Genomic DNA, 12,085 nt, shown 5'->3' with positions numbered 1-12,085 from the left:
AGCGATAAACTTACAAAACAAAGGAACAGCACCAACGCTAAAACTGGAACTAACTCTGAAAGCCAACTGACTTCAGAAAACCACTTGTGAAGTACACGTGTCCACGTGAACTGACGCGCTGAGGTGAGGGTAGGCGCGTGAGGCTTTGCCGGAACTTCCGTTGAATAAATAATGGCGTTAATTAAAAATAAGACGATGGAATTTAGAATGACTACCAGAAATCGGATAATTTCGATCATATAGAACTGCTGGTAAGAGCTGCAAAATCCAACATTGAAAGATTTTGCTTACAGAAGTGATTTTGTACCAACAGGGTGGCGACGATGTCAAAAAAGATAACTAATTAGTTGGGGCCGTTTAGCAACCAATTGGCGGTAAGCATAAAAAAACGATATCCACAGTGAGCAAAACCGAACGAATAACTAGTAAGAGAAAAGTTTAAAAATCTGGAAAAATTCAGAGACTTATTCGGATTGTTGACTTTTTGAAAAAAAAAAATTTTGCCGAAAAAATTCGACTATTTTAAAGACATTTATAAACTAAAAACGAAAATAAAAACTGCTAGGCAATCAAAAATTATGAAGTGATACCGATATTTTTTGTCCCAGGCGGTGACTTACCCTTTCGTCTGTAGTTCTAACGTTTACGTCTATAGTTCCACTTCTCGCGGCTAATAAATCTTTCACTGTCAATCTCTCGTATTCTCTAAATATTCTCCACAATCACACTAGAATTCAATCAATACCGAGAACGTTTCAGACTGGCCCACAAGGTTAGAATCAATCTTAAACCCCACACACACCGTTTAATCGACAGAAGTCTTTCACATACGCATACCTGTTTGCCTCATTTTTTGGCGTCATATTACAATTGAGAAGAGTTCATTTTACGTGCAAAATTATTGGTCACTTATCGCATGCAGTGAGAGGGAGAATTGTTTTTTCCTTTTTCCTCTCTATTCCCCTTTTTTCAATCAATCCCCTTCTCTTGTTTCATTCTCTTTCCATTTTGTCGTTCGTGTGAATAATTTGCACATTTATTATGTCCTTTTCTTCAAGTTATGTCCTATTAAAGATTTAACTTGATTTTTCGTTTCAAATAACAATAAATTCCTTCTTGGAATAGATGAAGTTATCAGTTTCCAGTGATTAATATTGAAACAGCGAGTTCGGCAGTTTTCTCTATTTAAAATGTCTTTCAACCATTCAAATCTCTACCGCTGTTTGTTTTACCAACAATCTTTGCTAGGCGGGCAGATCATAGATTAAAATATAATCTACGGTACAAGAGAAATGCAAAAAAAGCCGAAACACGTCACCACTTTTTATGACCCTGTGGGGCCAAGCATCCGTGTCTCTGCCGTCCGTATCTCTGCCGTGTCGCCTCTGTTCCCTCCACTTAGTTTTTGGCAATATATGTATGCAGTCTTATCGTTTTCTCTCTCTACAATTTCCACCTTCTGCGTCAAACTCTTTCCAATTTTAGTTTTCAGGAGTATTGCATAATGGACTTTACTCCTAATAATGGAAAACATGGATACGAGAAGGTTAACTTTACTGCAACTCCACCAATGCCGCAGTTAAGCCAGCCATCAGGTACTATTTTCATTTTCTAATAAAAATTGGGAATTCGAAAGTAACACTTTCGAATTTTGAAAAATTCAATATGACGTCTTTTGTATAGTTATTCGAACAGAAACTTACTTTATCACAGATGCCACTACGTTGTCTCAAAGAGTCCCAGATCTTGCTCGAGGTGTCGTGCAAACTTCAAGCCGAAAAGGAGGTGAATAGCAACTGTAGATCTAGATTTTTGGCATTAAAAAAATATGATTTTAGTACTTTCAATACAAAATTTGAAAAATACTATAACTATCCCACTGTAAACCTCAAATAAGGTTTCGTGTGTATTTATTTCTTTTGCAGATTTTCCAAGTTCGATGATGCGCCAAGCAGTTTCTCAACCAAATTTCGTGCATGCGCGCTATCAAAACAAACGTAAGAAATCTCTGAAACTTCGTATCGAACATAATAAGAAATATTTCCACGGAAGTTATTTCAGGCGGAGACATTAACGCTAAAAATGTTGGAAAGATGTTGGAAAAGTACATGGCGGTTCCAGAATATAATCGAAGTGAGTGAATTTAATTTATAATTGAAAAATGTTATTCTGTGAATGGAAGATCATATTATTTAAAAAAGTGTTCGTAAAACATGACGATTCAGTAAAATATACAGAAAACCAAACTAGTCAGACATGTTTTGTTACTGAAACGAAAAAGTTATCTGCTCCAGCTACGTCACCTATTATCACTGTTTCATTTCAGAACCGCTAGTTGTCATTATGCCAAAGACCGAGCTTGAGATAATGCTTCAAAATGCATCCGCCAACGGGTTTCATGGACATTTTCCAGGTAACTACTTCAGTAATAACTTAAATGCTTAGTAAATAAGATATACAAATTCACGAATGAACTTGCAAAACTTATTAGCTAAAACTATGAGAAACACACGAAATCAAGAGAGAAACGACGGATTCAAGAGAAAATCGCGCACAACGATGTCAAAACACTTTTGACACTAGCGAGAATCTGAAATCGCGCAGAAAACACACAACACGCACCTTTTTGAGGAATATACTATTTATTCCAAGAGCCCAACTGGCTAAAATGCACTAATAAAATCAAGTAAAACACACAATATGGGCCCAATACCCAAGCAGAGGTAAGAAAAACAAATAAACAGCTTCACAACGGCACACACCGTTGCTACAGCCACCAAACTGAAAAGGAACGCCTTCTCTCTGATGACTTTACTCTTGCCCCAAAAAAGTGCCAAGGCACCAAGATTGCGCCAAGTTTCTCGTTTGCGTGTTTTGAGTGTTTGTGGACTTCGGGAGGGAAATTTAAATAAGTCTTTTTATAAAACAAAGACCACGAAATGACATAATATTCCGGTGAAACACCGGACATCCTCGCGTTTTTCAAGTCCCTCGTACGCACGAGAATGGGATGGTTCTTTAATGGGCAGAGTCTCGTCACTTCAATCAGGCTAGAGTGACAATATGAACAGTAGGAGAGCTCGATAAAGAGATAATGAGAGGATTCAGATATACTCAAGAAAGAATAACTATGAAATGGATAGCATGAAGGGAATAGGAAATTGGTAGGCATGGGCAGATATGATAGAGATATGTAAGGGAATGAAGGACATTTTTAGAGAACCAGGATAACTAGGATTAGAAAGAAACAGAACATGTTGGCAAGCATTAGAGAGAAAACAAGATAGTTTACAAGATAATATATCTATGACATGGAATTTGCTTCGTGTGTGTCAGTCACTCCTTATTTACGATTCGACGTCCCATCCCTCCGGTATGGGTGGTGACCATTGTTATGCTGACGGCTGCCTCCTCTGTGGCTTCCTCGCCCATTTCCACGTCCACGCATCGGTGGCCATCCTCTGTCCCAGCCTTCTGTCCTTGTTGCAGTTGGTGCTGCTGAACTTGACGGTTGAAGTTCCGTTGACTCCGTTTTCTGTGGTGCCTGTGGAGTCGACTTGCTGATTGTCGCAATTTGAAACTGTGGCCACTTGCGATTCTTCTTCTCTAGCATCTCCTTCACGGTTTGCCAATACTGAGTGTCCTCCATTATCTCGGACGCCAGATATAGCATCCGATTTTGTTTATTCACCACAATTTCTTCTGGCGAAACATGCACAATTTCTCCTTGATCCCGTTTGATACGATCGAATAGACTGACAAAAACAGCCATTACCGAATGGTCAAACTCGATCATGTGTGTGGGTATCACATACACAGTGGACTTGCTGGGAATCTCATTAACAATAGCTCGCCACCATTCCAGGTCAGTATCCTGACTTGACACGGGTACCACCACTACAACTATAGAAGTGTATAGCTTCGTGCACTGTTCATGCACCTCTTCAATCAACGAATCCTCATTGAGTGCGGTTATGGGCAGGTTCTGCATCGGAACACTCTCTCGTGGCACTCCTGGCGCCAGAATCATCTGTATGGTATCCTTATTGCCAAACTCATTTCCAAGAAATCGTTCGAGCACGGACTGTTTGAACTTGAGATACTCTTGCTCCCATCCACGGAGATCCTTCACCACCAATGATAGTGTTGGGCAATTGCTCAGAGCAAGAAACGTGTCTGAGTCAGGTGTGGTGTTCAATCCTTGAATATGCGATTGGGTGGCCAACAATAACTCCCTTGTATTTCCTTTAAGCAAGAACTCCGGAGCAGCCTTGGTGAGTGCAATCATGCGTTGCATTTGTGACGGGGACGAAGTTCTTGCGGTCATTGAGTCCTTGAGCACAAAAGTGCATCCGACTGGGCACCGACAGGTATATACATCACTGAAAGAAATGAGGTTTATTTGTGTGTCTTGCATGTTAGCGATGTGTATACTGTCTGCGCGAATCTTAGCTCTGTTTTTTCTTGTTTCAATCGGTACATTTTCCACTTCCCCAGGAATGACCCTCAAATGATCAAATGGGATTTTGAGCATTTCTTTCCCTTTACCCAGCACTGGAACAACCGTGGCTGAGGTATCTGAACACGCAATTACTCTATATGGACCTTTCCACTTATTCACCAACTTTGGACATCTGGCACCTAGTTTTTCAGCTGGAATTTCTACCAAAACCCGACTACCTGGCACTGGATACTTCCGTTTTTCTGTGTTATGCTTTCTATCGAACAAGTGTTTATATTGCTCTTGTTCTTGCGTAGCACGTTCTTTTACCAGCGCATGTGCTTTCGCCAGCTCTGCAACCATCAAATGTTTATATTCATCCAAATTTGCATAACTCATGCCAACGGCATCCTCTCCGGCCAAATCAAGTGGGCCCTTAGGATCCCTCCCTGACATCAGATACATTGGAGATTCACCCGTAGTGGAATGTGCCACGCTGTTATACGCATATACAGCGAATGCAATTTGTTCATCCCATTCTATCGGAACCGCGGCCTTTTTGCTCATTATGTGCATTAGAGTCTTGTTGAATCTCTCAACTGCTCCATTTGCCCGACTATTGTAACCCTTCGTCATGACATGCTCTATCTTCAACAACTTTGTGAGCTGTTTGAAGTATTCATTATCAAACTCTTTTCCCATATCTGTGAGCAGTTTATTTGGAATTCTCCCTTCTCCCATAGCCCATCTATCCACAAAAGCTTTAACCACCGTTTCTCCTTTCTTATCAGGGATAGGTATTGCACTCGCATACTTGGTGAATAAGTCAATAATTGAGAGAATATAACGATTTCCTTCTGTAGATAAGCCTACATCAATGAGATCGCACGCAACAATCTCCAACGGCGCAGACGTTTCATATGGTTTTAACGGAGCAACTAGTTTCGGATGATCGTTTACACAGAGACATTTTGGACAGCCTTTTACCACCTTCTCAATTATCACCCTCATTTTTGGCCAATAGAATTTCTTACTCAGCTGTCTCATGATCTTCTCGATCCCGAAATGACCAGCGACTGTTCCAGCATGAGCCTCTTTGACTAACGCCACTCTCACACTTTCCGGTACAACATGTCTGTTGTATTCGTCATCCTCAATGTTTCTGAGAGATTTTCCAACCAGAGTGTAATTTTCTACCGGAACCTCTCCTTTTACACCAGGAATCTTCACTTTTTCTTTCAACTTTCCATTCTCCAAACACCGGATGATTTCACCAAATCCCTCTTCTCCTTTTAACATCTCCAGCCACTCCTCCTTATTCACTATTTCACTCTCCTTAGTCTCACTGTTGACCTTGATTTCGCCAATAATATTGGTGAGTTCCGTAGTTTCAGCCTCTTCAGCTTCCACCGCAGGACATCCACCCCTACTTAACGCATCGGCAACTACGTTAGCTTTTCCGGCTATATACACTATTTTTACATCAAATTGCATGACTTCGATGGACCATCTCATCAATCTGTCCGACAATGGCGACCCTTTTAGCAACGCAATGAGTGGTTTGTGATCTGTGAACACAATGATCGCCGTACCATACGTAATGGTTTTGAAGCGTCTCAACGCCGATATCATTGCAAGTGCTTCAAGATCAGTCACATGGTATCTTTTCTCAGCTGGACTTAAAGATTTTGAAGTAAATGCAATAGGATGTTGCAAACCATCATCTCCTTCTTGAGCAAGAACCGCACCTACTCCCTTTCTACTCGCGTCACAATATATCATGAATGGTCTCGATCCATCAAGCGCCTTTTCAATGTTTGGTTGCATCAACACTGGTGCTGTGCAGATTAACTGAATCAACTCTTGAAACGCCGCTTCATGTTCTGCTTGCCACACCCATGTGTTTTTTACTGATGTCAGAGGCGTCAACTCGGAAGCCACCTGCGCGTAATTGAGCATGAACTTTCTGTAATAACTAGTGAGTCCCAGAAAAGAGCGCATTTGTTCCGCATTCTCTGGTCTCGCAAAGTTTTTCATCTTGTTGACTTTGGTTTCCTCGGTTTTCACACCTTCTGGGGTGATCCTATGTCCCAAATATTCAACCTCTTTTTGCGCAATATGACATTTGCTAGCACGCAACTTCATTCCACTTGCTTCCAAGCGGACCAATATTGCTTTGAGATCATGAACGTGTTGTTCCATGGTCTCACTCGCAATGAGCAAATCGTCAACATACACGTATGCAGTTTTTCCCAGCAAATCACCAACTACAGCTTCCATAGTTGCTTGAAACACAGCAGGAGACGTGACTAGCCCGAAAGGAAGCACATTATACTCGTATAACTCACTCCCAATAGCAAAAGCTGTTATTTCTTTGCTTTTTTCCTTCAGAGGAATTTGCCAATACCCCGCCAACAAATCTAACGTAGTGAAGATCTTCTTTCCAGACAATGATTGCAATGTTGCTTCAATGTGTGGCAATGGATGAGCATTGTTTTTCACCACCTTGTTTACTTTCCGGTAATCAACACACATTCTTACCGACCCGTCTTTCTTTTTCACAATGACTACCGGACTTGACCATGGTGACTTGCTGCTTCTGATGACTCCCTGCATCACCATTTTCTGCAGAATCTTTCTGATTTCCGGACGAATAGCTAGCGGAATTGGTCTGGGCTTTTGCCGAATTGGCTCAGCACCATCCAACAACTCGATCTCACACGTAGTCGCATTTGTGCGCCCCAACTCACTATCTTCAATCGCAAAAATGTTCTGAAAACTCTGAATGACATTCCAGACTTCTGTTTCACTTTCAGAGCTGCTTTCCTGTCTTTTCAGATGTTCGCATAACGTTTTCCATCTTTTGCCATCAGGCTCATTCTGTACGACACTGCACACAATCTCAGCCGATTCATTCAGAAACCCCGTTTCCTCCAAATACTCTTCCAGAACCTCCACATCTTCACATTTCTCCTGCACTATCTCAAAGCCATCTACTTCCCCTACTGCAATCATTTGTCCTTTTCGCAACAATACTGGCTTTGTGTCAAAGTTGGAAATAGTAACCATTGCTTTGCCATTTGCTTCCACTTTACAAATTGATGGTGCAGTGCAATACACTTCTGGATAGGAGTGATCACGCAGTACTCTTTCCCTTTGTGCACAACCCCTTCAACCGAAACTTGCACTACTCTCGAAGAGCTTGGCGTGAGCCGAATGTCTTTACATATCTTGACCGCTCGTGGCTGATCTTCAATGTGTACCTGAACTCCCAATTTATTAAATTGATCCATTCCGAGAATAATATTTTCTCTGTCAATGTCAGCAATGTAATATTTGATGAGTCTGGTTCTTGTTTGCATTGCCGTTTCAGCTTCAACAGTGAATAGCAACTTGAGTGGTTGATTATTAGCTGTGAAGACCTGTGGCAGCTCTTCCTCTTTCACTTTTCTCATCCACTCTTCTCCATTCTCACTAACTATTTTCTTCCAGATATTCTGCGGAATTATTGAGATACATGCACCCGAATCCAGCATTAGATTTACCTCAGTGCTTCCAATACGCCCTCTTTCAATTTTAATCAACGGCTTTACTGTATTGTTACACACTTTTCCCGGCGCTGCATGTGGCATCGTCAACACTTGTTGTTCGTCTACCGAGTTCACCGTATTTTCTTTTACCGTAGTGTCATTCACTTTGGCTGGAATTTGCTTCGTGCAATACGTCGCAATATGTCCTTGTTCTTGACACCGGTAACACGTGACCACCGGTCTACTGTACGTCTTTGCATTCCCTGGGGCTTTCGAACATTTCGGATCATGACACCCAACTAGTTTGCACTCATTACACTCTTGAAACCCCTTTGCATTCCCATTATTATCAGAATTATTGGCAGTTCTTTGTCGCCAGTTCTGATTTGTCGGGCTATCTGCACTATCTGTTTTGTTTGTGAAGTGGTTTCTGTTTTGTGCATGAGTGTTGTTTCTCTGCCCACTGGAATTGCTTTGCTCGGAAGCATTGTTTGTAGCCGATGCATTACTATTTTGTGCCGACGGACCCTTTTTCCTCTCATTGTCGGAATTTTTGTTTCTCAGCTTTCTATCTCTGATTCCCTGCTCATAACGAGTTGCTAACATACGACACGTGTCATAATGATCTCTCTCCGGCATACCCAACAATCTATTGTCAATGAGACACGACAACGTTTCATTCTCAGCAATTGCATCAAGCAATTTCGCTGTTTTGAACGAAGAAAGCTCCGAAGCATTTACCCTCTTGAATGCTATACGCGCGAGTTCATCAATGGAAAGACAAAAGTCTTCGATGGTTTGTTCTGATTTTTTCCTCAGAATCTCCCATCGGCACTTTGCCCTTCTCGTTTCGTCTTCCGGCGAAATCCTCAGCCTACTCGCCATCGCCTGCATTACACCTTGCATTGACCTTTTCTCATGTTCTGGAAGTCCTCGGAATATTCTCAATGCTCTCCCACTGAGAAACTTTGTCTCTAGCAGAGTGATTTGATTTTCATCCGAAAATGACCCAAATTTTAACGCGAACGATTTCTGAAAGCTTTCTAACTTCACCGAGTTTTCCTCCGCTGAGAACTTCGGAGGTTCCGGCAGATTTTGTTGTATGAACATCTGGTTCATCATCTCCACTGGAGACATTTCTTTCGGTTTTCCCGTGTCCCAGTCAGTATAATATCTCCCACCCCCCATCGTCTCATTCATTTTCTCCGTTTCAGACTCACAGTCACTCCGACAGCGCGCTTTCTCAATCGCCTCTTCCATCTCTTTGTCTGTATATGTCTGCTTTGGCATTGTGCGCTGACTTTTTTTTATACCTGGCGTATTGGGAGATGTTTCGGTGGATGTCATTTGCTGGCATTCGTTTCCCATGATCTGAGAATTATGTTCATTTTGAGTCACACCCGCCGTATACTCACCAATCCTCGAGTAAGAATTGGACCTTTGATTCAACTCGATGAAGCGAGTCGCTTCCTCCTTCTCTGCCTGAGGCCCTTTTGTCGTCTTCATTCGACGATCCACTTCTTTCAGGGACTTTCTTAGTTCCTTGATTTTTGCTTCCATTTGTTGACATTGTTTCTCGCTTGCCTGGAAAAGATCCATTTGTCCTGTCCATAAGTTCTGTAGTTTCTCTCTTTTTTCAAACAGTTGTTCTAGTTCTTTTACCGAGTCAACCCCATTTGCTTCAAGAATACTCACCATTTGCTGAGCCACTGTCTGTTTGCCGGCTGCCTGACTTCCGAGATCTCCTTGCGATCCTCCACCCAGAAGATTCTGCAAGATTTCATTCTCTTTTTTCAGTTCCTCATTCTCTTTAATCAATTCTTCATTTTCTTTAATCAGTTCTTCATTTTCTTTGGTCACTTCTTCATTCTCTTTTTTCATTTCTTCCTTTTCTTTTACTCTAGCCTCTTCTTTTTGGTTTGCCGACACCACAAGATCACTGAGTGGCTTCATAATGCTCTCATGTGTACTGACATTGGCTTTTGCATATACTTTCAGCATCTTATGTGTCTCTTCTTTAGCCAAGTTCAAGAGCATGTCTTGAGTTTTTCTCAAAAAATTAAGACTCACATTCTCTTCAACTTCCATTGGCTCCTGCGTATTCCCACCACCTTGGTTTTCTTCGTTGACGCCACCATTTTCGACATTTTGTTGACCGTCATCATTCGGACTCGTCACAGCGTCCGCGCTCTCCGACGGGGGTTCCTCTTGCAGTGCCATATTCACTGGAAAATATTTGATTACTTTCAGTTTTTTTTTTCCACCGAAAATAACGATAAATACGGATAAAACACGGCGGTTATTGAATTATTGACGATAAAAAGATAAAACGCTTTTGTATTATCGATTTTGAAAAGTTTTTATCCTTTTCTTATACTTTTCTCACTATTGTTAGAAAATGTGAGGGATTCGCGATGAAATATATCACCGCCACGATAAAATTAACTCTTTTCGCTTTTAAATTGCGAAATTTGCACAAATATTTGTGTTTTTGGCACTTTTCAGAAAATTTTCTGTTGCGAAAAATCGATAATCTCTGTCAGTTCGTGAATTACACGAAAAGGAATCGAATTTCTCTTTTGTTTTGTTGTAAAATCGATGGGTCTCTGTCAATTCGTGAATTACACGAATAGGAATCGATAATTACAGAGCAAAACAATATCTAGTGCTACAATTCTCACTTTCAGAACGAAAAAGTTACGTTTCGGTCTTGCGACACGAAACTTTTGGCTTCGGCCCCCAAGTAAATAAGATATACAAATTCACGAATGAACTTGCAAAACTTATTAGCTAAAACTATGAGAAACACACGAAATCAAGAGAGAAACGACGGATTCAAGAGAAAATCGCGCACAACGATGTCAAAACACTTTTGACACTAGCGAGAATCTGAAATCGCGCAGAAAACACACAACACGCACCTTTTTGAGGAATATACTATTTATTCCAAGAGCCCAACTGGCTAAAATGCACTAATAAAATCAAGTAAAACACACAATATGGGCCCAATACCCAAGCAGAGGTAAGAAAAACAAATAAACAGCTTCACAACGGCACACACCGTTGCTACAGCCACCAAACTGAAAAGGAACGCCTTCTCTCTGATGACTTTACTCTTGCCCCAAAAAAGTGCCAAGGCACCAAGATTGCGCCAAGTTTCTCGTTTGCGTGTTTTGAGTGTTTGTGGACTTCGGGAGGGAAATTTAAATAAGTCTTTTTATAAAACAAAGACCACGAAATGACATAATATTCCGGTGAAACACCGGACAGCTTATTAAAACAACTTTCTAGGAGAGGAATCGTCCAACTGGCAAAACCCGAGTAGATTGGATTATTTGAAGCTAAAAATAGACGTTCAAAGAGTGAAAACTGGTTAGTTTTGTTCTTTCAAAACTTTTAAAAAGAAAAAAACAAAACTCTTCTTTTTTTTAGAAAATGGTTCATTACACATGGAGCTCAGAAGCGAAGAGTCCGGAAGAGCAAATGAAATGAAAATGGCAATAGAACGTTTGGATCGTGAGTGTTGTAAAAACAAGAAAATATCAGATGAACAAGATAAAACGATAAATGAATACACTGCAAAAATCGAAGAGAAAAAGAGAGAGTTGGATGAATTGACAGAATGTGGGTTTTTCAATGACTTAAAATAACAAACTGTTTTTTTTTTCAAAAAGTTGATCTGGAAATATAACCCATGGGTAGACAGAAATTTAACCAGGCTTATTCACCTACTATTGGAGAAACCTTAATTTCATTTAAATTATACTTAATATGGTTAAGTATGTTGTGGTTAGGTCTATGCAGTTTCACAAATAAGACTATTCAGACTTCAAAAAGTTTCAAAATGGAAAAGAGGAGTCTGATGTCAAAAAGGAAGTGCTTCCTGTGGTCAATGGATTGGACGAGTGATTAGTTGGCAGATCCTCAAAGTCATCAAAAATATAACTTTGTTTACTTTTTTTGTTGCTTTTCTCTCATTGAAAATGATTTCTTATTTTGATGTGGATGTCCTTGTAAACAACAAACTGTTGGTTTTTTATTTCACAAATGAAATGCATTGCAGAAATCAAGAAATCTGAAATGGCATCATCTAGAATTCCAAGAAACGTATTTT

General features: G+C 40.6%; 2 protein-coding genes across 2 annotated transcripts; both read left to right on the top strand.

Moving 5' to 3' along the window:
• Window positions 1-1,504: 1,504 nt before the first annotated feature.
• GCK72_023098 (uncharacterized protein) lies at window positions 1,505-2,445 on the top strand (the record flags this gene model as incomplete). The annotated part of the gene is made up of 4 exons (XM_053735233.1): window positions 1,505-1,595; window positions 1,714-1,785; window positions 2,062-2,133; window positions 2,327-2,445. The coding sequence occupies 4 exons, from the start codon at window positions 1,505-1,507 to the stop codon at window positions 2,443-2,445; spliced, it is 354 nt and encodes a 117-aa protein (XP_053578799.1).
• An 8,975-nt stretch (window positions 2,446-11,420) lies between these two features.
• GCK72_023097 (uncharacterized protein) lies at window positions 11,421-11,880 on the top strand (the record flags this gene model as incomplete). The annotated part of the gene is made up of 2 exons (XM_053735232.1): window positions 11,421-11,595; window positions 11,798-11,880. The coding sequence occupies 2 exons, from the start codon at window positions 11,421-11,423 to the stop codon at window positions 11,878-11,880; spliced, it is 258 nt and encodes an 85-aa protein (XP_053578798.1).
• Window positions 11,881-12,085: the final 205 nt, after the last annotated feature.

This window comes from Caenorhabditis remanei, chromosome X (assembly GCF_010183535.1).
Source record: "Caenorhabditis remanei strain PX506 chromosome X, whole genome shotgun sequence".
NCBI lineage: Eukaryota > Metazoa > Nematoda > Chromadorea > Rhabditida > Rhabditidae > Caenorhabditis > Caenorhabditis remanei.
Note: the sequence above shows the minus strand (reverse complement) of the source record. Positions and strands in the feature narration are given on the sequence as shown.